This window comes from Chelmon rostratus, chromosome 13 (genome assembly GCF_017976325.1).
Source record: "Chelmon rostratus isolate fCheRos1 chromosome 13, fCheRos1.pri, whole genome shotgun sequence".
Taxonomy (NCBI): domain Eukaryota; kingdom Metazoa; phylum Chordata; class Actinopteri; order Chaetodontiformes; family Chaetodontidae; genus Chelmon; species Chelmon rostratus.
Window position 1 is genome coordinate 22,378,128 of NC_055670.1, and position 24,234 is coordinate 22,402,361.

At 43.2% G+C, this 24,234-nt stretch overlaps 2 protein-coding genes across 8 annotated transcripts in view; one reads left to right on the forward strand and one right to left on the reverse strand.

The window, feature by feature from the left end:
• gulp1a (GULP PTB domain containing engulfment adaptor 1a) overlaps positions 1 to 5,400 on the forward strand; it is a 70,863-nt gene extending 65,463 nt beyond the window's left edge. For 6 of the 7 annotated variants that reach the window (XM_041950517.1, XM_041950521.1, XM_041950518.1 and 3 more), the window contains 4 exons: positions 972 to 1,058; positions 2,122 to 2,260; positions 2,475 to 2,569; positions 4,621 to 5,398. In XM_041950517.1, coding sequence (XP_041806451.1) covers positions 972 to 1,058; positions 2,122 to 2,260; positions 2,475 to 2,569; positions 4,621 to 4,692 — 393 coding nt within the window. In that variant the 3' untranslated portion in view covers positions 4,693 to 5,398. Of the gene's footprint in view, positions 1 to 971; positions 1,059 to 1,721; positions 1,953 to 2,121; positions 2,261 to 2,474; positions 2,570 to 4,620 lie in introns of all 7 variants that reach the window. The other variant, XM_041950523.1, reaches the window with a different exon arrangement.
• A 767-nt stretch (positions 5,401 to 6,167) lies between these two features.
• The window catches only part of col5a2a (collagen, type V, alpha 2a), a 39,969-nt gene continuing 21,902 nt past the window's right edge, over positions 6,168 to 24,234 (reverse strand). Inside the window, exons 7-54 of the mRNA XM_041950607.1 lie at positions 24,103 to 24,195; positions 23,493 to 23,564; positions 22,403 to 22,447; positions 22,217 to 22,270; positions 22,038 to 22,091; positions 21,330 to 21,383; positions 21,137 to 21,190; positions 20,911 to 20,964; positions 20,699 to 20,743; positions 20,339 to 20,392; positions 20,084 to 20,128; positions 19,803 to 19,856; positions 19,464 to 19,562; positions 19,224 to 19,268; positions 19,048 to 19,146; positions 18,894 to 18,947; positions 18,573 to 18,680; positions 17,857 to 17,910; positions 17,586 to 17,684; positions 17,408 to 17,461; positions 17,203 to 17,301; positions 17,054 to 17,107; positions 16,654 to 16,707; positions 16,510 to 16,563; positions 16,287 to 16,340; positions 16,107 to 16,151; positions 15,919 to 16,017; positions 15,543 to 15,650; positions 15,212 to 15,265; positions 14,925 to 14,978; positions 14,625 to 14,678; positions 14,464 to 14,517; positions 14,240 to 14,347; positions 13,916 to 13,969; positions 13,689 to 13,742; positions 13,316 to 13,477; positions 12,860 to 12,967; positions 12,543 to 12,650; positions 12,399 to 12,452; positions 12,211 to 12,318; positions 11,898 to 11,951; positions 11,621 to 11,728; positions 11,191 to 11,244; positions 10,950 to 11,057; positions 10,445 to 10,754; positions 9,973 to 10,154; positions 9,464 to 9,706; positions 6,168 to 7,640 (exon numbers count right to left, since the gene is read on the reverse strand). Of these exons, the coding sequence (XP_041806541.1) occupies positions 7,494 to 7,640; positions 9,464 to 9,706; positions 9,973 to 10,154; positions 10,445 to 10,754; positions 10,950 to 11,057; positions 11,191 to 11,244; positions 11,621 to 11,728; positions 11,898 to 11,951; positions 12,211 to 12,318; positions 12,399 to 12,452; positions 12,543 to 12,650; positions 12,860 to 12,967; positions 13,316 to 13,477; positions 13,689 to 13,742; positions 13,916 to 13,969; positions 14,240 to 14,347; positions 14,464 to 14,517; positions 14,625 to 14,678; positions 14,925 to 14,978; positions 15,212 to 15,265; positions 15,543 to 15,650; positions 15,919 to 16,017; positions 16,107 to 16,151; positions 16,287 to 16,340; positions 16,510 to 16,563; positions 16,654 to 16,707; positions 17,054 to 17,107; positions 17,203 to 17,301; positions 17,408 to 17,461; positions 17,586 to 17,684; positions 17,857 to 17,910; positions 18,573 to 18,680; positions 18,894 to 18,947; positions 19,048 to 19,146; positions 19,224 to 19,268; positions 19,464 to 19,562; positions 19,803 to 19,856; positions 20,084 to 20,128; positions 20,339 to 20,392; positions 20,699 to 20,743; positions 20,911 to 20,964; positions 21,137 to 21,190; positions 21,330 to 21,383; positions 22,038 to 22,091; positions 22,217 to 22,270; positions 22,403 to 22,447; positions 23,493 to 23,564; positions 24,103 to 24,195 (4,035 nt within the window). The 3' untranslated portion in view covers positions 6,168 to 7,493. The remainder of the gene's footprint in view (positions 7,641 to 9,463; positions 9,707 to 9,972; positions 10,155 to 10,444; positions 10,755 to 10,949; positions 11,058 to 11,190; positions 11,245 to 11,620; positions 11,729 to 11,897; positions 11,952 to 12,210; positions 12,319 to 12,398; positions 12,453 to 12,542; positions 12,651 to 12,859; positions 12,968 to 13,315; positions 13,478 to 13,688; positions 13,743 to 13,915; positions 13,970 to 14,239; positions 14,348 to 14,463; positions 14,518 to 14,624; positions 14,679 to 14,924; positions 14,979 to 15,211; positions 15,266 to 15,542; positions 15,651 to 15,918; positions 16,018 to 16,106; positions 16,152 to 16,286; positions 16,341 to 16,509; positions 16,564 to 16,653; positions 16,708 to 17,053; positions 17,108 to 17,202; positions 17,302 to 17,407; positions 17,462 to 17,585; positions 17,685 to 17,856; positions 17,911 to 18,572; positions 18,681 to 18,893; positions 18,948 to 19,047; positions 19,147 to 19,223; positions 19,269 to 19,463; positions 19,563 to 19,802; positions 19,857 to 20,083; positions 20,129 to 20,338; positions 20,393 to 20,698; positions 20,744 to 20,910; positions 20,965 to 21,136; positions 21,191 to 21,329; positions 21,384 to 22,037; positions 22,092 to 22,216; positions 22,271 to 22,402; positions 22,448 to 23,492; positions 23,565 to 24,102; positions 24,196 to 24,234) is intronic.

Genomic DNA, 24,234 nt, shown 5'->3' on the forward strand with positions numbered 1-24,234 from the left:
GAACTTGATTAAATGACAGACAGGATAAGGTCGCTAAACACCACCGTGACATGTATTAACCCTCTCAGATCACATCTCCGGTCATATTCTGCACATATTTAACACTATATGCCGAAAAAAACAATTTCTTTATATTCTTATATCAACATCCAATCATGTTTTCTTCCTGTAAAACGAAATATGATGTGTGCTTACGAACCAACACATTTTCACACAAACAGTAAAGTGAACTTTGCATTCAGTGAAAATGTATCCGGACTTTACAGTCAAAGGTCAGATCACACGTTCAAACATCACAGTTCATTGTCGACCTTAGAAACGGTACTTTGACAGAACAATCTGAACTCCAGAGCTTTCGACTGTATCACACCGTCTTCATCCGTGGATTAAGATTGCTCAAGTTTATGTTGTAGCTCTTATCGTTTCATCCAGAGCGCTTGTTGGACTTGCAGCATGGACAAGAAGTCCTAACAGATGTCATGAAGACCAGTTTATAAAAGTCTGAGAAAGGCTTTGAATGTAAAATTACAAATTGTCCAGTGTCATGTATACTATGTATCACACCATGTATTTCCAAACGTGGTTACTTATAGTTTTTCCAGATAAAAATGAAGGATTAAAGGTCCAGCATGTGGGATTTAGTGGCATCTAGTGGTGACATGGCTCACTGCATCCAACAACGCACCATCTCCTTCCAAGCATGTCGGAGAACATGGGCTCTTTCTAGAGTCACTGTTTGGTTTGTCAGCAAGCTCATTTTGACTAAACAAAAACACAACTGTGATTACACACTAATGAAAACATTGAAATTGGATCTTTGGCATCATGAAAAATAATAATTGTATGATAATTTGTGTAAAACTGTGCAGGTAAACTGGGTTTTCGCAGCTGATGCTTTAACATCAGACACCGGACTGCAGACCATTTAGGCTTTAATTCACCTCGGCTGAACTTCTCTTGTCTTCACTCAGATTCAAGAACTGGAAACAGAAAACTCTGAGCTGAAGCAGCAGCTTCAGGATCTTGAGGAACAGCTGATGATCGCTCATGTGCCACCAGTAAGGACAAACTGCACAAACACTCCTCAGTTTAGACACTAAACATTTAGATTCTGCATATTAAAGCAGGTCTGTGTAGCTTATTCTGAACAACAGCAACTGTGGCCTCAATTAACAGAAAGAGTTATATGCTTAAACTAAGGGTGACGTCTAATCAGCTACATCAGCTAACATTAGCCGCCAAAGGCTGCTGACTAAGACCAAAACTGTGTTTTTTCTCATTTCAGAGGTCACATAGTCTCACTTTAACTGCAGTGACTGTAGAAGAGCTAAAACAGCCTTCCTAAGCAACACAGTTCAGTCATTTGGGATCTTTTAATTATGAAAGTTGATCAACTTTAAGCTCCAAAAAAAAAAGTGTTTTTAAGGACAGCTGGGTTTGCTGATATTGCTTCTCTGATTAAATGCACGACCTCAACCTGAAGTCTGGAATGGCCAAACCTGTCTGGAGGGGAGTCGCGGGGGTCTAAGCTGTGTCTGAAGCGAAGCAATTACACACCTGATCGGTCTGATGAGGAATGTGATACATTACCGTCTAATTGGGCCGAATGCCAGTACTTGTGACAGCCTCCTGCGAATGCAATTACCCGCGCCTCTCCCACTCTGTGAGGCCGACTAACGCTGCTCCTCTCTGGTCACTTTCTGTGTGCCATCTTTTCCCAGCCGCTGCACATAAACGCAGCTAATGAAGCGTACATGCTGCAGAGGCCCTCCTCTCTCTTCTGGTGTCACAGCATCAAGTCGCTCTCCTGTCTGGAAATCTCCTCCGTCACGCTCACTCCCATGAGCTCGCCGGAGTCCAACCTGTCCGCCGGGCTACTAACTCCTCCGCCTGCCAAACCCGCTCTCCTTCCTCCTAAGCCCCCCGAGGGATGCAGCATCCCGCGGCCTCGCGTAAACACCCTGCTTTTTCTCTCTTTCTGCTCCGTCACTGCCCCTCAGGCATTAATATCTCCTGCTTTTGTCTGTCTTTTGCCTGTTTCCGCCTTTGCATTGACGTAGCTGTGTAGTGTCTGTCTGCACAAGTCTGTCTTTGGCTTAATCGTTTCCACTTTTCATGCAGGCGGGGAGCATCTCCATGAAGCCACAGTCTACAGACGTTTTCGACATGGTTCCCTTCTCCCCGGTGACGCCGCTGGTGCCCACACTGGCCAGCAACGGCTGCCCACCACCTCCGCCCACCACATTACCGCCAGACATAAGTGAGGATCAACTTCTGATCAGAAGATTCACACGTTTTTATTAGTTCTCCAGCTCCTCATAGATTTATCCCGCAGAACTGAAGAGCTGCAGTTGTTAGAAATACACTTTGCTTAAATATTTATAGCAGAAATCATTCTCTGTTCATGCTAATGTTTGCTTCACTGCCCGCCGAGGCTGGTCCGTGGGATGTTTATCCGCTGCCTGTGTTTGCAGGGAAAGACCTGTTTGGTGCTGAGCCATTTGATCCGTTCACCTGCGGGGCAGCTGACTTCCCTCCAGATATTCAGTCAAAGCTGGATGAGATGCAGGTGAGCGCCTGTCTGCGTCTGATTCCACCACTTTGTGTTTGAAAGAGCTGGCTAGGCTGAAACCCAGCACCGCCTGTCTGACTTATCATCACTATCAGCACTTTTTAAATTCAAATCCTCTCTTGTTTATGTGAACAAAGGCTTTGTGCACCATGGCTGATGCCTCAGAGGAGGACACCTCTGCTGAGTCATTTCTGGACAGTTTGGTCCTAATTGGCCTCTGAACGAGCTCCAGTGGCTCATTTATTAAAATGATGAAAGTTAAAATGCATCAAGTTTGTCACACTGCTGTGCACGGAGCAGTAAAACGAGCAGACGTGAGGGATTACCTAATTCCAGCTTCCTGTTTATGTTCTTGAAAAAGCTGAGCACAATGAGGTTTTTAATGAGCTTCTGTATTTGGATATATCAGGGACATGAAACCATTTTAAATTAGAAATCATTAATAAACCATATTTTGTTTATCACTTTGTTTTGTTTTCATGTTCCTTTATGAATTTCAATGAGGCGAAAACGTTCCCAGCATTCAGTAAAAACGTCTTAATATCACAGCAGAACATTTTTTATGTGGCCGTGCTGAGTCTCACTGTTAGAAATGAAGAAAATCGATGATTGTGGCTCATCAGGAAAACACAAAATTAGCTCCCGCTGTCCTGAAGTGTGACTGAGCAGTTTTTGGTTAAAGCTCGTTCATATTGCGTCGCTTTCTCTCGAGGCATCAGATATCATTGCAGTGGCTCAGTGGTTCTCAAACTGTGGTCTCCCAGGAGCCATTGCAAGAAGCCTCATGGTGAAAAAGGACGAAAAGACTTGATAATATAATTAATTGATTTAATTAAACCTAAAACGATGTGTTTAAACTCAGAGAGAAGCTAATAGAATCAGACTGTTCATGTTCTTAGTAATGTTATTACATATTGTTAATGCATGAAAACAGCTAAGTCGGTTTAGAGGATATTAGAGAGTACGAGGTTATGAGAAAAGGTTTGAGAACCACTGCTGCAGCTCGAGCTGACAGGCAATCAGACACATCATTACAAATACAGTTCATGCACAGCAATCAGTCTGTGTAAAGCTTTCGATTACAAGGTTCTGAATGATGGTATGATAAGAAAACAATGACTTCTGGGACTGAAAATCAGCTGCAGCTTCTGTGATTGTTTGCAAAATCAGAGTTTCAGCAGCGAGTTGCCAGTAGGAGGCGATGTTGCACTGATACGATTGTTCTTAGTTTGCTTCAGTTTCCTCCTCTTCTTAACTCTGAGCGACTGAACTCGTCTCTTGTCCTCTCCACTTGTAGCGTCAGAGATGGTTCGTACTCTTTGCTCTGGGTTAGCTTCTGTCTGTGCTGTGGTTTGTGTCTTGGCTTTGCATGTTTGGAGCATGCTGCACGCTTTGTGATGTGAATGCGCTGCTGCCATCGCCCTCGAACTGTTCCATGTGTCTCTGAGCAGAGATCCAGTACATCGCGTTCAGGCCTTGATGTCTTTGAGTGGCAGTTTTGATTTCTCGGCTCTTTTGCTCTGCCGTTGATGAGATGCTCGTCTCAGACTGCGATTCATCAATTAATGAGAGCTAGCACGCACTTTTTTTCTCTAAGATGTCGATTTTCAGGCATTTACTGCTTTGAAGAACACTATAGTTTTAGGAACCAATATCACATTTCATAGAAAATTGTGCATCTATATAACAGTGCACACTACAAATGCAGTATGGCCACATTTCCACCAGATTTTTTGCAGTTTTCTCAATAAAATTGCTTTTGATTTTTGATAGAAATGAGCTCCACCAGTGCTTCGTCCATTATCTGCATGACTCGTTCCTGCTTGAGCTTGTGATCTTGCACATAACGCATGACCAAGCATGACAGGACAACAGCGCTTTGATCTGTTCTGTTCAGCATTTCATTCCTGCTACCCTCAGAGCTTTCTCAACTGTCTCCCATTGGCTCCAATCTAGACATTACTCAGACCTCCTGTTCATCCAGCAGCTCTGGGACATGTAATCTCACAGAGACCACGTCTGTGTGCCTTGTCTGGCTTGTCTTCCAGGAGGGGTTCAAAATGGGACTAACCTTAGAGGGCACCGTCTTCTCTTTGGACCCGCTCGACAGCCGCTGCTGATGCCAAGAAGATGCTCTTTGTCGCGTACTTTTAACTCGTTTGTATGAAGAAGTGCCAAAATCCACTCCACGGTTGAGTCAAGATGTCACAGTTTTCATCTTGGGGTTTATATGCATTTGCATTTAGATTGGTTTTTCGATATTTCAAGGTAAACTCAGATCCATTATAGAAAAACAACTATTTTTGTAAAAGAAAAACAAACTTATGGAAGGAGTAGTTTTGAGTACCTTTGCTTGCACAGGCAACGAGAGATGTAAATAGTCGAATATGTCCAATGGTACACAGAATTTTCCTATGAGACGGTTTGTGTGTATGCACCATTTGAATTCTGTATTGTTAACACATTCCTGTTTGTATGCCGAACACAAGCTGGCGCAGAAAATAAATGGAATCTGTATCATTAACACAGCTTGCCCATAACATCATATATGTAGCTTATTTTACTCAACATTAATTCATTCTGATATCGTTGGCTTACTGACCTTTCCACTGTTTTTGAGTTGTTTGTTGTTGTTTGTTTTTTTGCATTTGCCATTTCAGTATTTACGTGTCGTATTTTAACTTTGTCATCATTTTAGTCTGCTTTTCTTGCACCAGAAGGCACTTTTTTGTTTTTTTGTTTTTGGACAGCCTCTGTCCATATACAGTCTATTCCTATTATTTTACTTTTGGTTGCTTTGACTTTGCTGTTACAGTTATTAAAGAAAATCTGACCGCAGAAAAATGCTGCTCGCCGATTCTGTCATTGATTGTCATGATGTTTGTGTTTGTCTCAGCTGCTGTTGTAGTTTTTCTGTTTTGAAATCTTTTCTCTTTAACTCAGAGACTTTGTTGTTGGCCACGCTGTAAGCTCATTGGTCGACCTGTCCAGACTGAAATATCTGAATGGCTGCGTTGCTATGTAATTTGGCACACACATGTATATTCCCCCCAGGCTGAACTGAATAACTGTGGTGATCCCCTGGCTTTTCATGTAGCGCCATCATCAGGTCAAACATTTAACTTGTCCAATACGTTGGTTCATTCCTGCAGAACCCTGTGACGCCTATGTCTCAAGAGCTAATTAGCTATGTTATTATGATAGCAAATTCTACCTGCTAAACATCAGCATGTTAGCATTGCTGTGGCTAAACACAGCCGTACAGAGGGACCAGCATGGCATGTACTCAGTCATGCTGTGGATACTTGTGTGATTTGGAATTGTATTTATTTTTTGGCTTTTAGTGGAAAGTGCAGCTGTCAGCAGTTTCTTCACTTAACATTTGTTAAATTTGTGGTCCGACATCACATTTTCTCACCTTCATCTTCAATTTTCTGCGTTTTTTGCCTGCGAGCTTAACAGCCTGTTGAGGCTGAAATCATTACAGTACAAAGATTTTAAGGGACTCGTCTGAAACAAGAACAGGCAGAGAGAAGTATTTTCAATATTTATTTTCAAAGGATGAAACGCATCTGCTTCCAGTGTGGAAAGCCCCTTCCTCCTCCTCCTCCTCCTCCTCTCTGCCTCGGGTGTGTTAGCAGGCAGTCAAGCCACGCAAAAGTTACAACTCTATAATAAATATACTCAAATATGAACCAAATGGTCACAATAACATTACCTGAAAGCACATTCATGAAAATTCAAAACAGCTTACATTTGAAACAACTGAGTGTTCAGTACAGAAATGTTTTTGTAAACTAGAAAATATGTCTAAAAATGAGTTTGCGTGAAAAATGACAAACATACAGGACCTGACTAAACCTGAATTAATATGACAAGAACTTGGGGGGATTAAGAAGCATTTTGTTTAATTTGTTGCATAGCAAGAAATACAAAGCAAACAGGCACTCACAGCCACCGTATTCTATAAAACTGATTATAAAAAAGGATTTCAAGAGCATATAAGTCCAGGATACTGAAAAGGGGGAACTGACATGCATAAAAAATAGAATATTCTGTGCTACCTTTTTACTGTACGATACTGAAATCGAAGGAAAAAAAAATGTTACAAATCACCACTCGCATGACACCTCATTCGTCTCTCCGCCGTTGACGGAAAGATCTTTATTGGTATCCCCAAACCCTGCCCTACCGTGCAGCCGGAGAAGTGCACAAGGATCACACTACGTACAAAACAGCACCTGTGAAAAAAGATTTACATGTAGTGTCATTGTTTCTCAGTTTCGGTGACGAGGTAGCTAACACTGAGGAATCGACAGTCTTAACGTGACTTTAATGTTGCACGTGGTCGGTACAGAGTTCAGAATAACTGGATACAGACGTTAGGTTCATCAAAACTGTCTCAAGAAAATACCTGCGCCAGCAAACGCATCATCGGCTGTATTTGGTTCCTCAATAGCACCACAATGTTGTTTTATATTCAAACATTTAAAACAAAAAATGAATAGACAAATCTGTAAAAGGTAGTAGTGGAAGGACATTTGATGTAGCTTCAGCGGGATTTTTCTGGGCCTATAAACAGCAGTTATAATTAAATCTTTGGGTAATGTGTCTTAAAATAAAATGAAAGGGTCTCGTTGGACCAAACTGCACCACAGCGAGCCTCGAAATGCATCAAGCTTGAAGTCAAACATACAAAAGACAGGAATGATTCTGATTTTACCAATTTTTTTATGCAAATTCCAAACATTCATTCTAACTTACAATTCTTCGATGTCTTGAACTGGGTCGAAAGGCACAATAAATATCTTGCCACAGGGCCAGAAATGTCCTCAGTACTCGTATGTACAACGTGGCTGATCGGGTCAGCTGTCAGTTCAATAGTCTCAGGATTCTCCTCGATGCATCCCTGCTGACGATTTTACAAGAAGCACACTGGCCCGATATCGACGCCGAACTCTTGATCAGGGCCACCAATGTCCACAGGGGCAATGTCTACAATAGGAAGTCTTGCTGTTTTCTGTGTCCTGTACTCAAACACTGTCTTGCCCCAGTTGCCATTTGCTTGCTGTAAAAGATAAACAAAAAGCAGTTCAGTGACAAACATTATTGTTCTCTATAATAAAGAGCAACACAGTGAAACGGTAAACAGTACTTTAATGACTTTGCTATGTGTGGTATTAATCTCATCTAGACACTGACTTCTTTGCATAGTAACTTCAGACACTCTGCATTTGTTTTATATTTTTCTTATAGTCGACAAATCCCAAGAAAAGACCAAAACCAACAATGAATTTATCCCACAGCCCCAATTCCCAAAAAGCTGGGATGCTGTGTGAAGCTTCAATAAAAGCAGAATGAATCACTGGCAAACGACCCGGTTGTGGGCCTCATTAAAAACGGAACAGCTCACATGTGTTTCTCTGTTGATGTCAACTCTGAGCCACACCGTCGTCTGCAAACCGACTGTTTACCGACAAGTTTCACAAAGTGTTCCTGAGCTCATGTGTTAATCTCTTTTATCCAATCATGTGTTCACAAAGTGTTGAACCTCCCGCCATCCTCGCTGTGAACCACTGAGCCTTTCCGGGATGATTCATACCCAATCATGATACTATCACCTGTTACCAATCAACCTGTTTACCTGTGGAATGTTCCACATCTTTCCCAGTCTTTTGTTGCTCCTGTCCCAACGTTTGAAACTAATGCTGCATCAAATTCAGAATAAGTAGATATTTACAAAAATCAATGAAGCAGATGAGCTCAAACATTAAATATATTGTCTTTGTGCTGTTTTCTGTTGAGTAGATGTTATCAGCAAGTTATCACACTCTGCTTTATTTATGTCAGGCATGTCAAACTCATTCCTGTGGCTGCAGGTTTTTGTTCCAACCAAGGAGGAGCACACCTGGCTGGAATCAATTAATCAGCTGATCTCAGTCTTCAGCTGATAACTAAGTGATCTCTTGATGTTGATTGGTTGGCCTGGTGTGCTCCTCCTTGGTTGGAACAAAAACCTGCAGCCACACGGCCCTTTATGGAATGAGTTTGACATGCCTGATTTATGTTTTACACAGCGTCCACTAAAGTTAGCAACCAGCTGGGGAACTTAGTGAAGCATTTACCTGCAAAAGAGACAGATATTTCCCTTAAGAGTTGGTGGAGACAGAAACAGCTAAAAGTAGAGCTGGCTATCACATTTTCCGTATCGACTTAATAATGTGATAACATGTCAATGTTACATTCGTAGGTTGTTACACTGCCCCCAAGTGACCACACACAGCACCACAACTCTTCTGGAAGTATTGTCTGTGTATCAAAATCATGATACATCTTATTGCTCTGCACCATAGAGCTCCATTGTTGTCCAGAAACTATTAAAACCTCATCAGCGAGTCTGAGCTTAACATAACAGACGGCACGACATCGGCACTGATTACATTCAAACATAATTTGTCTTGGTGTCCCCTTTTGGTCTCCACCAGCTCCTGAGGGAAATATGTGGCTCTTTACCTGCTAAATGCTTCACTATGTTCACCAGCTAATCGCTAACTTTGTCTGTGTGCCATCCAGGTAGCGCACAGTCGGGCTCTCAGATACGATCGTTGTTGCTTGAAACTGATGAGAGCGGTGAGAGTGACGTAAAACAGTAAAGCTGTTGGCAATAAAACCAAAACAAAGAGCTGAAAGAGCAGCTTTGTTGGCTAAAAACAACAGTACAGCGACTTTAAATGAAACTATGTGACCAATTTTTTTAAAGGTTTACATCTCAGAAGGTGTTGAAGGAAGGCTAACTCATTGCTGGTTTTGTTCATTTCATGGGATTTGCTGCAGTTAATGATGAATGATCGTGTAAAACAGCTACGTCACTGTTGAAATGTGGGGACTTACTGAGCAGGAGTCCTCCACCACTGTGTATCTGAAGCGGTTGTTTCCCTCTGCTTTGAGTTCCAGATCGTTGGAGCCCTTGAGGATTACAGCTTTCTTAAAGTTGCCATTCTTCTCGTCCTTATAGCCCACAGAGTTCTTGCAGTGGTAGGTGATGGTCTGAGATGCCTCTTTGGAGAGCAGGCGGATGAAAGTCATCTGAACTGTGACGGAGTTCGTTGGCTGGTCTTTGTTGCCGTAAGCGAACTGGAGAAACAAATAAGGCAATCAGGACAGAGCCTCACGAAACTTAGCAGCAAGACCAGATGCACTACTGAGAATACTGACAATACAAGAGCTCTTCACAGTTTTTATGCCAACATTTGCTTTTTCTGCAGACACCTTTCTCACCCAGTCTGTCTTAGTGTTTCAATTACCACAACATATTGTTTACCAGATTCTCTTTCTGTCATTAAAAACCTCTCTGCGCCTGCTTCGCCCTCTCTCCCATCATTAAAAATGTAGTGGCTCACATGTGTTCCTCTGTTGATGTCAGCGCCGAACCACACAGGTTTGTTCCTGGAAGAGCTCCACCACACTTTACGAGGTATGCTGGGCGGGTTGGCAGAGATGCAGGTCTCTCCGGTGTCCATGTTGCAGTGTACTTTGATGGCGTCTTCCACACTGCCTTGGTTTGGATCCACCCAGTATTCCCCTGCACAAGAGAATGATCAGGATGTGATTGATGTATTCTACTGCTGCTATGACTGCAGCAGCAGGATAAATCAGGTACAGTTCAGCTGCATCGTGCTCTGATTGTATTTCTAGATTTATCAGGTTAAAGAGAAGCGCTGGGAAAATGAACAGAATAAACTAGAGGACAAAGATAGAGAAGGGTGTGATGAAGATTCATTCTGCACACATGCAAGACATTTTCTGCCTCTTGCAGCTGTGTGAAATCTTCCCGAACATTCCTCTCGCTCAGTGGTTTTCACCGGCACTCACCGCTCTTCTTCATGGGGTAGCATCTCTTCAGGTCGTCACAGGTCCTGGCAGGATGTTTCCTGCTGCCGTCGGGGCTCTTCATGCTGTCGATTTGGCTGCTGAGGGCCTTCAGGGTGGCCAGAACGCCGGGGTCCACCGGCACGATGGTGGAGGAGTTGCTGTTGGGCAGAGCTTCGTCCTCACTAAACTCAGGAGGAGGAGGAGGGCCGGAGTCGTAATCCTGAGGGCCGCCAAAGAGGTCATCCATAGCAGCCATGGGAGGTCCTGGGGGACCAGGGGGGCCTGCGGGTCCAGGCTCTCCTGGAGGGCCCTGTGTGTTTAGAGTTTTTTGTTTTTCTTTACTGATCAAAATTCTGTACAGACAATAAGACAGAAGCTGCACCTGGTTCCCTTCTTAACAAACATCTGTCTGAAAGACTTTAACAGCCGGATGTTCTACTGACTGATTTTAACTAAACATCCTGCAATCTTTTTAGTAGCTCAATTCACTTAAAGTTCAGAATACCTCTGGTCCAATTTCTCCACTGAGTCCACGAGTTCCAGGAGGTCCCATCGGCCCTGGCTGTCCGATGTATCCTTCCTTTCCAGGAGGTCCGATAGGTCCAGGAGGACCCTGAATCACATTCCAGGAAAGACGGTTAGCCTTCAGTGCGTTTTGTAATCAGTGTATTATTGTATTATTACAAAAAGACACACTAGAGGAAATCATGTTTTCCTCCTGAAACAAAGTGAACTGTAGTATTTACCCTCGGCCCACTTGGTCCAAAGATTCCTGGAGCGCCCTGCTCACCTGTTGTACCCTAAAAGCAACAAGTAAATATTCATGAGTCTCTTATGTATAACTTGCACTTTAAATTTAAAGGTTTACATACAGCAGGAGACCATTTCTCCATTAAACACAATCTGACTTCTGTTTATGTGCCTATTCTATATTATACAGTGTATAATATAGAATAGGAAATATGCTTTCTGTCCATTTAGATACAAGTTTAGAAGCAAAAGGCAAAGTTTTGAGACGAGGTGAAACAGAGATAATGCACGTGTGGCTAGTGGCTAGCTGAAAAAACGTGTTTAAAGATCCAGAAACCATTAACAGTCAAGTGAATGCGTTTGAACAGTGGAGTAAAGCTGCATCCACAGGTTGAGTTTGGATTATCAGGCTCCACTTTAACTTACTGGAGGACCAGGAAGACCCTGCAAACCGGTGAAGCCTCGATGTCCCTTCTGGCCTCTCTCTCCATGATCACCCAGGTCACCCTTATCTCCCCTCGGTCCTTGGGGTCCCTGAATTACACAGATTTAACACATGAAATGAGGACATTTGCAGTGTGGTTATAAGCTTAAATCAGCTGTAATGTTCACCAAAATTATAAGAAAATAGAAAAAGTCTACGATGTGTTTGGGTATGTTAGTTTACTGTATGACCACAAGATGTTCTCAGTTGAAGACTCACCACTAATCCTCTCTTTCCAGCTGAGCCAGGTGGACCAACAGGTCCTCTTGAGCCCTAAAAATAGGTCAAATCGTTAGAGGGCCCTTAGGGAACAAAGACCACTGCCAGCACTAAAAAACTCCCGAGCTCCTTGTTACACCCAAACGCATCATTGCTGTCATTTAATATTAACTTCATTCACGTTCCAAACTCGCCCTCTGGGTTTGAATCTAATCACATGGTCTCAGCCTCAGCCTGCTGATGGACTGACACACAGACTAAAACACAGAACACACACTTCTTTGAGGAGCAAAGATCAAAGGAGTCCACTTACAGCGTCTCCTCTCCTTCCAGCACCACCTGGGGCACCGACAGGACCCGGAGGGCCAGGAAGTCCCTGAGGACCGACCAAACCCTCTGGACCGGAGTCTCCTCGGTCTCCCTAGAAAAGTAACACCTGTCAGTCACATGCAAAATGTAAAACAACACACGAGTCTCATCTTCATTCTCTTTGTCTCTTACCCTTTGTCCAAGAACACCGTCTTTGCCTGGTGGGCCATCAGATCCTGCAGGGCCCTGTGGACCAGACAGAAAACATTAAGACAAGTGTCAACATCAGAGACACTTTTGGGTAATGATCATTTCAGAACCATGACTTGTACTTACATCGGGACCAGGATCACCACGAGGTCCATTAGCACCAGGAACACCAACTGGACCTGGGGGTCCTTTATCTCCAGGTTGTCCTGCGGATCCCTGTTTTCCTGGTGGACCCTACAAAAAAAGAAACAGCCAACTCACAATGCAGCACTGAAAGGACCATAACACACACTCATCAAAATATAGATGAACTGTCACTGTAGAGAAACTGAAGTCAAACTTCCTGATTACAGAAGAAGTCAAAATTTAATATGATTTGTGTTCAAACTCATGACAAGAAAAAGGTTCATATGCGTCAGAATCAGGACTTAAATGATACAGACCGCAGGTCCTGGAAGTCCAGGCATTCCTCGCTCTCCCCTCTGACCAGGAAGACCCACAATGCCTCTCTGTCCTGTAGTTCCAGCTGGGCCTGGAGGACCATCAGGACCCTAAAGCCGACAGCAGCGCACAGATAATTTAGATGGGGGAGTTCATGATGCAATGTCTGGTCTGCAGTAACGCCACATTGATCAACATCCTTACAACGTATTTCAAGTCTTTAAGAGGAGTCAGTATAGTTTTGATCAGGAACCTCAATTACAAAACTTTTTTTCTTCATCATAACGTTATTTTATATTGTTTACCTACAGAATAATTTCACCAGTTTTAGTAAAGTAGCTACATCAGATACTGACTGCTAACAAAACGCCAGTTTAGACTAGATTTAATTTGTGGTTTAGGTGTAAATTAATCTGGCAGATGAAATGTAATGTCATATAAGAATAACATCAGTTTACCGTTGGTCCGTCCTCTCCAGAGTCTCCTTTGTCTCCTGGGCTGCCGGGCGGTCCTGCTGGTCCCCGCTCTCCTTGTTTTCCAGGGGGTCCATGGTCTCCACGAAGACCAGCAGGACCCTCTTTCCCTGGAGCGCCAAGGGGTCCGGGTTCTCCAACTGGACCCTGGCAGGAATGAAAGTGGTCATGAGAGAGCAGCATGTGGCTTTAAGGTCTCAGCATGTTTCATTTGAACTCATATATAAAGCGCTTTACAAAATCCAGGTTACAAACTGCTTCATAAAGGTAGCAAAATATAAGCCATAAAATCACCAGGTTTGAAAAAGGAAAAAAGTGACACAGCATGGTTATGTACATATACATAATATATACTTACAGTTGGGCCTGGTGGGCCGACTCTTCCTGCAGATCCAGGGAAACCAGTGGGGCCCTGGAAGCAGAACATTACACAAAGTTATAAAACAGAAAGCAATAAAACATAAGAGAATATAGTGTTTGAAGTAACTATTCAGGTGTGATTTACCTGCCTGTGCTCACAGAATAATTCTTAATGAGTCTAGTTTCACCTTTTCATGTAACTTATGAATTATGGAAATATCTTACCGGTGCGCCCTGTGTTCCTCTTCCGCCTTTCAGTCCAGCAACGCCAATTGGCCCCTACAAAAAACAAACTTCATTAGAAAAGCATTTATATGCAGCACATTTGCAAGAATTGAAAGCTAACATCTCTGGAGCTTTAAAGACATCCAGTGCACAGATGATAAATGGTTTTGCAGGAATTAAAACACTAAAATTTAAATTACAGAAACGAACGATGACACTGTTCAGTAGTAGTAGTAGCCTGTCAAAAAAAGTATCAGGGCAACTATGCGTAAACAAATTTCTCAAGAGAATTTTTCATCTGGTATCTTTACGAGTGCAACTCACAGGAGGTCCGTGAGCGCCGGCCAAGCCTTGGGGTCCTGGGGATCCAGCATCTCCTTTCTGGCCTGGTTCTCCAACTTCTCCCTTGACTCCAGGTTGGCCATCAGGACCCTGTAAAAATGATGGTAATATTTTAAAGAATTCATTTAAACTAGCTGAGTATCGTAGAGCCGTAAATCATTGTTAGGAAATAAAATACAGCAACGTGACAACAAATGGCTACTTACAGGAGGTCCAGCAAATCCAACTGCACCAATGGGACCAGGGTCACCTCTTGATCCCTATCATAGGACATCAATTATTACATTTAAGCACTCTAATAACCACCAGCCACTCTCTATCACTACTATAAACATGGTCTGAACAGTCACTGAACAGGTCTACTTACTGGCATTCCTCTGGATCCTGGGGGTCCATGTGGTCCTCTGGGTCCAGGTTCTCCCTGCAAAGACAGCACATGTTTGCTGACAATCATTTCTACAAGTATTAGTTGAGCCTGTACCGTCCCACAACTCCAGTATTTATTTGTTTTTGCAAAGACAATAGAAGCTAAAGACTGTGCTTAACAAGCTGGAAGATGCTATCAGATGCAGCTGAGCAAATAAGAAGCAGAAGGGTGAACAGCATCCTGGGATCTGATGCTGTCCTAAAACCGAACTCTGTGTTAGAAAGAAGAGAAAGACTCTACCTTCTCACCGCTGGGTCCAGCAGGTCCTAGCGGGCCGACAGGACCGGGGGCTCCCTGTTGACAGAAAACAAATCTGGTTGGAATCTCCGCTCATCGCTGTAACCACAAACTGTTGCAGTCGAGTCAGTGGACACTTTTCTCTGAACAAGCTGTGACAAGTTTCCAATTTGCACTCACACACCATCAGTTGTTTTGTTTTGCTGTCCTACAAGTGTCAACTAAACCTTCGTGATGATGGTTTCACTGGGACAGGATGTGTTACAGTGTGTGAAAGATACTGTACTTACTCTTGCACCATCGTTTCCAGCTGTACCTTCTGATCCTTTCTCACCAACTGTGCCCTGTATACAAACAGCAAAACATGTGTGAGGCTCCTTCTTTTACTGTTATATGCAGGCATCAGCACTCAAGTTGGAAACATTCTGGAGTGACACTCAGTTCGAACTTGACTGACAGCTTATACTGATCACATCTTAGGAGCGCATCCCATCCTCCAAAGGTTACCGGGCATATTTCCACCAGCACCATTTTGTAGTCAAGCATGTGTACTGAAATTATATTTCTTGTTATTTTTATATGTAAGAATGGCATAAAAAAAGAAGATAATGATGAACTTACTCTGTCACCTTTAGGGCCAGGGGGGCCAGAGATGCCCCTCTCTCCTGGCATTCCCTGAAGACCTGGAGGACCCACGTCACCAAGCGCACCAGGAGGACCAGGGCTACCCTTCAGTGACAAACCCCAAGGTTAGCAGGTTTGTTACTTACAAACATTAAAGAGTGTATTTCCCTAAAACACTAAACACCAAATAACCACTGGGTCATATAAGAAGCTAATATCTCTTTATCATATCAGAATATTCATCCAGGTCTTTTCCACCGCATCTGTCTGACAAAGCGTTTAATTGTTCTGCACTCAGTGGCATTTTCCTGCTTTCACTATCACATGGTCAGAAATATGTGCTGAACATGCAGGTCATGTCTCTGCACAGTACCTTTGGTCCATCTGGGCCAGGTGCACCGGGGATACCCTTAGGTCCCTGCAGACCAGTGGGACCCAGCTCTCCTCTCTCCCCAGGGATCCCACGCTCTCCCTGGGGAAGCAAAAGCATTAGTTTCAGTCTGATTCGGGTTTTCAACTTCACTAACCGCCTAAGTAGTCAGCGTAGTGAAATTCACTTACCCTTGGTCCAATTTGACCCACAGCACCGAGTTCTCCTGGGATACCCTGAAAGAAACAAACAACGGTTTTCTTTATGCTGAGTCCAAACTGAGTGAACAGCAGCAATAATAAAAAGTAAGTTACAAAAAAGATGCTTCAGTCATGGGTAATTTAGACCAAAGCAGCTTCTGTCACACTCACCAGGTCGCCTGGTTTTCCAGATTCTCCAGGAGGGCCTTGATTTCCAGGCAAACCCTAAGAACACAGTCAAGTATGAACACTTGAGCACTTCTTCAGCACAGACTGAGGTCTAATCATCTTTAATACTGCCACATCTTCTCTTATCTGCTGTATCAAAGCCAGCGTTGGTTCACTCTTTTGATACATTCTCAAATCTTACTGCCAGCCAGAAACAATTACACACCTGGAATCCATTCACACCTGGAGGTCCCTGCTCTCCTCTGTCTCCTGCGACACCCTTTGAGAGGAAACAGAAACGTCTCGGTCATGTGTGATGGCTGGACAAAAAAATTAAATTAAAGCAACAACAGAGAAATCAGACACTTACAGATGGACCAGGGGGGCCAGCAGGGCCAACTTCTCCATCTTTCCCAGGAGGACCCTGAAGACAAAGTGACAATTAACAAACCTGCCCGTTACACATCTGGCTGGGACCAGTACGCTTGATTTTCTAAAGGTGAGCCTGGCTTTTAACTTTGAATTACCCAACAAATGACCTCCGTGGATCATTGTGGAATTACAAAAAAGAAATATAATACAGAAAACAATGCAGAAATGCAGTAAGTATTGAAGCCAATAGAACAGACAGAATTCTTATTATTCTAATATGTTCTGGATTCTTGCTATAAAGATCTATGAGTCACCTGCATGTTTTGTGTTTAAGAGGTGCCATGCTGATGATAAAACTAAGTTTACCACACAGTTTTTCATTCATAGACAGTACTTACTCTTTGACCTGCCACCCCTGGAGATCCTTGTTCGCCTGTCTTTCCTGGGTCCCCCTTTGAGTATAAAAAAAAACATGTTTTGAACAGGAGACAAACAACCGATATGACTGACTATTAATGCAAAGTTCACAGTGACTCTGCAGCCTTACATTGAAGCCCTTGGGGCCTGACACTCCCATGATTCCTGCGGGCCCTCTGTTTCCAATGGAGCCTGCGGGGCCTGGACGACCATCTTCACCTGGGGCTCCCTAAACAAAGGTAAACCACACTCTGACTCAATGTCTTATAATTTATTATAACCTTAAAGCTAACTCTGATGTCCAGTCATGAATGTGATTGAGCACTATAACCTACCAGTGGTCCTGGCTTGCCCTCTGCTCCCTGGACTCCAGGGGTACCAGTAAGACCCTTTGATGAAGAGATAAAACATGTAAACAATAGAAATGTGGGTCTGAACATATACTTAGTGAATAATGATGACGAGTAATGCTACAATATATCAAAATTGGAAAGCCAAGCTCTGCAGTGTTACCCTTGCACCTGGTAGACCAGGTTCTCCTGTACGCCCAGGGTCTCCTAGAGAGCCTTTCGGCCCTGGTGGTCCAGACGTTCCACGATCTCCTTGAGCACCCTTTAGAAACAGAAATGATGTTAAGACTTTCAGCTTTCTGATTGAAACGTGTGAAAAGATGAAAACTTCAGCTACTGTGCTGCTATAAATAAATCTTGTCACATTTGTATGAATCATTGCTAGAATATACAGCAGCAGACCAATGAGACAACATGTATGAAACATCCTGTACCTTAGGTCCTGGCAGCCCATCAGCTCCAGGGAATCCTCTGTTACCAGGAGCTCCCTGAAAAGAAGATCAACGGTGAGAGTCGACATCTTGTCCGTATTTTCGTCTTACACAAAACATGGGTCACAGGTGTATACAATCAGAAAAACGGCTTAAACAAACCATGAACAGATTCTCTACTGATGCTCGTAAGGACTAAACTACATGAACTCGAATGACTACTACATGAAATAAACAGAAAATTTTGCATCTGGATGTTTCTCCCAAATAAAACCACCGTCCATCCATCTTCTACTCTGGTTTTGTTTTGTGCAGGTCACTCGGAGGTAGCCACCAGTTTATGGGCAGATTAGATTCTTCAGTTCACCTGTTTCAGCCTGTGGCCGGGGGCCAGAACACCAAGAGGAAACCCAAACAGACATGAGAAGAACATGCAGACTCCTTGCAGTCCCTTTGACTGGATTCAAACCCACAACCTTCTTGCTTTGAGGTGATGGTGCAATTTGCCTCTTTCCATGAGTCAATATATTCCCTGCATAAATGGGAGCATTTCCACTTTCACACACTCACTCACTTCCTGAAAGTGATTCATGGTGTCTCAGTTTTTTTTTCCCCTAAGTAATTAATTTTTCTTTCTCTCATCCACTTAGATGACCCCTGTCCTTCCAGTGCCTCTCTGACTGATGAAGGCTACAGTAGGAGGCAGAACCATGACTTACTCTCTCACCGACGGGACCTTGAGGGCCGACAGAGCCGGGGTCTCCACGTTGTCCTCGCTTGCCTTCTTCACCTTGAGGTCCAATCACTCCCTGGGAGCCTGGCGGACCCTATAGAGTTGACACATGAGCCAGAAAATGCCATGAAGTCAAGTCTCACTTATTCCGTTTGACTTGAATTGCACGTCTTTGTCCAAAAACATCCAATTGAACACATGAATTTTGGTTTTATTAAAGTGCGAATGCATATTTAACTGAACATACAAATTCTGTGTCTCATGGAGCAGAATTAATGTTTTTTCTATAGATGTAACTGAAGCTTACAGGTTCTCCTTTAGGTCCAGCCTCTCCTTTAAATCCTGGAACACCAACATCTCCCTGTAACACAAAAAATGTGAGTCTCCTTCACATCAAGCAGCCGTCACTGTTTATATAGTATTAAAAAAGCCATAAAAAGCCAGAATCTTTAAATCTTTACCAGTTGTCCTTTAATACCAGGCTGACCAGTGCTTCCCTGAGGTCCTGGTGGGCCTGGGGGTCCGCTATGGCCTCCTGGACCTTGTGGACCAAGATTACCCTATGAAGAGTCAAAGAGTCAGTTACCCTTTGACCTTTGTGTGTCCTTAGAAGAAGTGAATAAGTTGCTGTACATACCACTGGTCCTTTGGTACCATGACCACCATCTGTACCCATGGGTCCCTTTGAACACAAAACGTATCCAATAAGCTCAGTAAAGCAAAGCACTGAGGAGCATGCTGACATGTTAGCCTTGATATGCTGCTATCCTGTGAAAGCAACTATCCGATGTATTCAATCACAGCCGATCAAAAAGAAGCCTCATTAATTACTTCCTATTGACATGCTGGATGTGATGTGTAAAGCAAAGACATTAACCCTGAGGCCAACTGGTCCAGCTCTGCCTTGGTGACCGGTCTCTCCTCTCTGTCCCTGAGGGCCCTCTGGACCCCGGACTCCTGTGGGGCCAGCTTGACCCTGTGGAGGACAATCAGCAGGTAATAATTAGAAATGTGACACTGATACAATCATTTGCTGGCAGTTCAGTTTATCCGCAGCACAGAGCTCTCAAACAAAAGCAGGTAATAAAATAACAGCAAACAGGAACAACAAATAAGAACATGAAGGGCAAATGACTGATTTGATCATGAGAAAGTCGTAAAAATAGATGTTTAATATAAGCATAGGGCTGGAGGAGGAGGAGGTGTTTTACTCTACCTTCATTCCTGGAGTTCCTGGATATCCAGGTGGGCCACTGAGACCCAAGGGGCCCTGTTAAACCAACAACAATTGCAATTATTAGAGACAAACATCTAAAATGTGCATTCACACAACAAATGTACAAACATTAGTCAAAGTTTAAGCTCCACTCAAATCCACATTAACATTGTTGTCTGTGTTAAACTACTGTATGTTAAATAGTCAGTGAAGCCTACAGTAAATCCACAAGGATAATGTAATGTATAGAGTAATGTATAACACTGTGAATGCAGACTTACCATTGGACCGGATTTTCCGATGTTACCAGGTGAACCACGCTTACCCTAAAAGAACAAAATCAGATCACTCTGACGTACAAATCAGTTAAACACAGATGTCAGGCACTCTGTTTGTAAAAGCTCTGTTTCGACACTGAAGAAACAAATAATACACATATCAGTAAAAGACATGCTGTCACTTCTAAAAGCTGTGACAGAGAGAAAAACACTATCGCGGAAGCAGACGTTTCTGATGCACAGTCATAACATCCTTACTGGTATACCGCTGGGTCCAGAGCGTCCCCTCTCCCCTGGCATCCCAGCAGGACCCTGTAACACACAGGCAGTGATAAATTACAGCTGTCCTCCATTCAGAGCAAAAGTTTAAAGTTAAGAAGCTCAGACGGTTATTTACAGCACACTACTGGACACAGCCTTGCCTCAGTCAAGATAAAAGCAGGCAGCGAAATCAGAGCAATGCGTGTTCTGCAGTCCACGTACACTCATGAACATAATGAACTGTATAATCTGGCTGGGTGTAACATATGAGTGTCAGACCTCCTTAAGCATTCACTAGCTATACTGAGACCTTCAAACAAAAGCAGTAGAAGATTCAACTTAGAGAATATAACTTACCATGGGTCCAGGCGCTCCCATTGGACCAGAGGGGCCTGTAGCACCCTAGAAAACCACAGAAAAAGCTCTTGATTGGTTGTAGCCCTGCTATAGGATAGTGTGTTTTACAGGCCTTTTAGTCAAACAGGTGTCACTTAACCAACTAAAATCGGCTATTAAACCAATCAACCAAACAGAAAATTCAAGATCCTTTAATTTCACATCATTGATACCTTTGATCCAACAGCTCCAGTTTCACCTTTCTGGCCAATCAGTCCACTGTGGCCCTGTTCACAAAGACAGGAAATACAACCGTTTATCTCTGTGTGTCATGTATTCTTTATCAAGCATGTAGAAAAGGAGAAAATCCAATTCACTAAGCCAGAGGTAAAGAGCACATGTCCATCATAGTTTAACTCAGCAACATGTCCATAACTGCTTCAGAGAAGTTATACTCACCCTGTGACCCTTTAGTCCAGGAGGCCCAGGTGTACCTGGAAACCCTCTGGATCCCTGAAATAAGTGACATTGAACGCCACTGTCAGTTATACGTGAACATTTACTACCAGCATACACCATGGGCTCGCATCCTGTGTAATCTCAATGAAACACTCAGAGTGTGCAGGTAAGTGATGGAGGTCTAGAAACTTACTGCTGATCCAGGGAATCCAACTTCTCCAGAATTTCCTGGTTTGCCTGCTTCTCCCTGCGAGAGGACATGACATTTATACGCTTCAAACTTATCTGGCTGCAGAAAGTTTAGCAGTGAAACTTAAAGAATTGCCACCAAATCACATCTCTTCTCTCTCTTTGTGTTAAACAAGCAGCCTCTAATCACACACTGAGGCGCTGAGGTGCAGAGCTGGAGTCTGTTTTTCACTTCATGTGTTGTTTTTACTTATCGAGATGTTTGGAAACAGACACATATTGTTAGCTTCTTGTAGGACGCCAGTTCTTTCATTATGCCACTGACATGTAGTGTTTTATTTTGTCTTTACTAAAAAAAATGAAAAAAGGCAAAGGAAAATGCTTCAAAACGTGTTTTGTGGATTAAAGGGAGACTCAGCCTTCTGTCAAACTGGCATGGAAAACAAAGTGTGTGCAGGTCAGCGGGTGTCTGTCCCCTTCTAATCATCAAACATCTCCAGGATCTTCTACTTCACACTGTTCTGAAAGCTGCCAGGCCTGTTTAACTGTAGGACAGACTCACTCATGATTACAGAACATACCTGCTGATTACAGTCTTACTGTAGCTGAATAAGCAGTATGTGTAACAGAGGTGTAAGAGTGAATGCTGGTGTGGTGGCCTTTCACTTTAAACCTGGTTTCAGTGAGATAAAGTGTCCCAGAGCTGACTTACATCTTCACCTGGTTTCCCTTGAGGGCCCTCGGGCCCCCTCTGCCCAGGTGAACCCTGAAAAACACAGATTGTAAACACCCCGTCACAAACCATCCTTCTGAAATCCATCACAGAAGAATTCACTGTGACAAGCTAAACCAGACCAGACACACAAACTGTGCAGGAAAATTATGTTATACCATATGCCCTGGATCACCAACATCTCCAGGAGGTCCTTGCGGTCCAGATTGACCCTTGGTGGAGTGAGGAAAAAAGACAAAACATTTAAAAGATAAACAGAGAGGAAATTAAAATAAAATATGGAGCAGTGTCAGTGTTTACTGCACAGTGTCAGTCAAAGCTTGTTGAAGACGTTGTGGACTTACAGGTGAGCCGCTTGGCCCAGGAGGTCCTCTTGTTCCAGCCTCTCCCTAAAAGAAACATGACACAGAATTCAGCCACAAAAAACGCCAGAAATAATTAAACATGCTGACTGGGGTTAGAGCAACAATGGAGGGAAGAGCTAAACTGATTTATAGTCTCTAAGACAAAGTCCGGATTCATTATGTGGATTAATTTTTAATGGAGAGACTCAATGAATCCATGAGAAGACGTCTGCCAAAGCACAGACAATAGTGCTTTAATTACTGGCCCATTCTCCACCTGAATGATCTTCAACAACAATAAAACATTCCAAGATGATGTGATGTTACTAAATATGTGTTTGCTTACTACAAGCAAAGGCTGCAACAGTCTATTTTAGTAAATATCAGAAAAACTACCAAGAAGTTTCCCATGACTGTTGTGTATGTACAAACAATCGAACAAGTTAAACCAGATTACTCATCTCTTCATGTCTTTATTGGCCTCATGCTAATGGAATTAGAGGCATAGATGGATTTCAAAAGTCTGCCAATGTGCTGTTGTTGTGTACTCGCTAATGAAAAAGTAAAATGTACTTTCTAATTAAAACCAGAGTAAACTCATCTTAATATGAGGTCAGTAGCTAACAAGCTATAAAACTAAAAACAAGATGGTTTAAGTTCCTTCGAGGGCTGAACATAAACCAAAAAATATCGTCATGAGGAGAACCATTCAAACTGTGAAACATCTGCAGCTCTGGAGAGAGTGTTAAAGAAATAACCCTTGTGACGTCATCGGGGTCACATTAACTAAGGCTTGGGAGACTACAAATGTAAAACAGAAAGCCTGCGTTACGGGGTAGGATTAAGAGATGATGCATTAAGTTGCATTATGACATCTGAACACATTTAAATACCAAACCTCTCATGCACATAGTTTGCTAATCAAATCAAGTTAACTTTATTGACAACCCTCCTCAGAGCTTTGGTTAAAGATGTAGAAGTTTTATGAAACCAGTGCAAACAGGCTCAATCATGTTCCTGTGGGCTGCCACTGTTCTCAGCCACAGCTACAGGCAGAAAATTATAAATATTTTTGCTAACGTCCTCTTACCCTTGAGCCACTTAACATGCCTTGAGGTCCTGATTTTCCATCAAACCCTCCAGCCATCTGGGATCCCAGGCCCTGCAGGTGAAGCAGACACCCTTTGGTTCAGGTTCACTGTGTTTAATCAGTATGCATTTGCCATTCATCAGTGTGGCAAATAGGCACAAATGAAAAGCAAATCTGGATACAAGTGACACACAACAAAATGCGTGAAATGCAGGTAGAATTATGGGAAATTAACTGCACCAGTACACGTACATGAAGTGAGTGCGAGGACAAGTACTGATTCAGGTTTTCAAGGTAAGACGTTATCAGTTTTCTACGCATTGATGTGGCTCTGTGTGTATTATCTGCTCTCTGTCACACAGCCTAGCTGAAGTTTCTGCTAAAATATGATTTACCTAAAATCCCAACATGTGCAAAGGTGTAAGGATGACTACATCACAACAAAGTGGTTTCATATGTGTCTTTTAGGGTGTGTGAGCGGTGATTCTGGTCAACAACGCATCCTTCAGGGTAGTCTGTCTTGTGTTTGCTCTTCCTGTACATGTTAGCACATGCATGTAGGTGAACACTTGTGCTTGCAGCTTGTGAGAGCACGCCCTGCACAACTCACTCCTGGGTGTGCTGGATGTCCTGGAGGTCCTGGTTCACCGGGCTGACCTGGTACACCAGGCTCTCCATCATAACCTGCAGGGCCCCGCAGTCCCTAGAGAGTCGAGAGAGGGAGATGATTCAATCGGTTGAA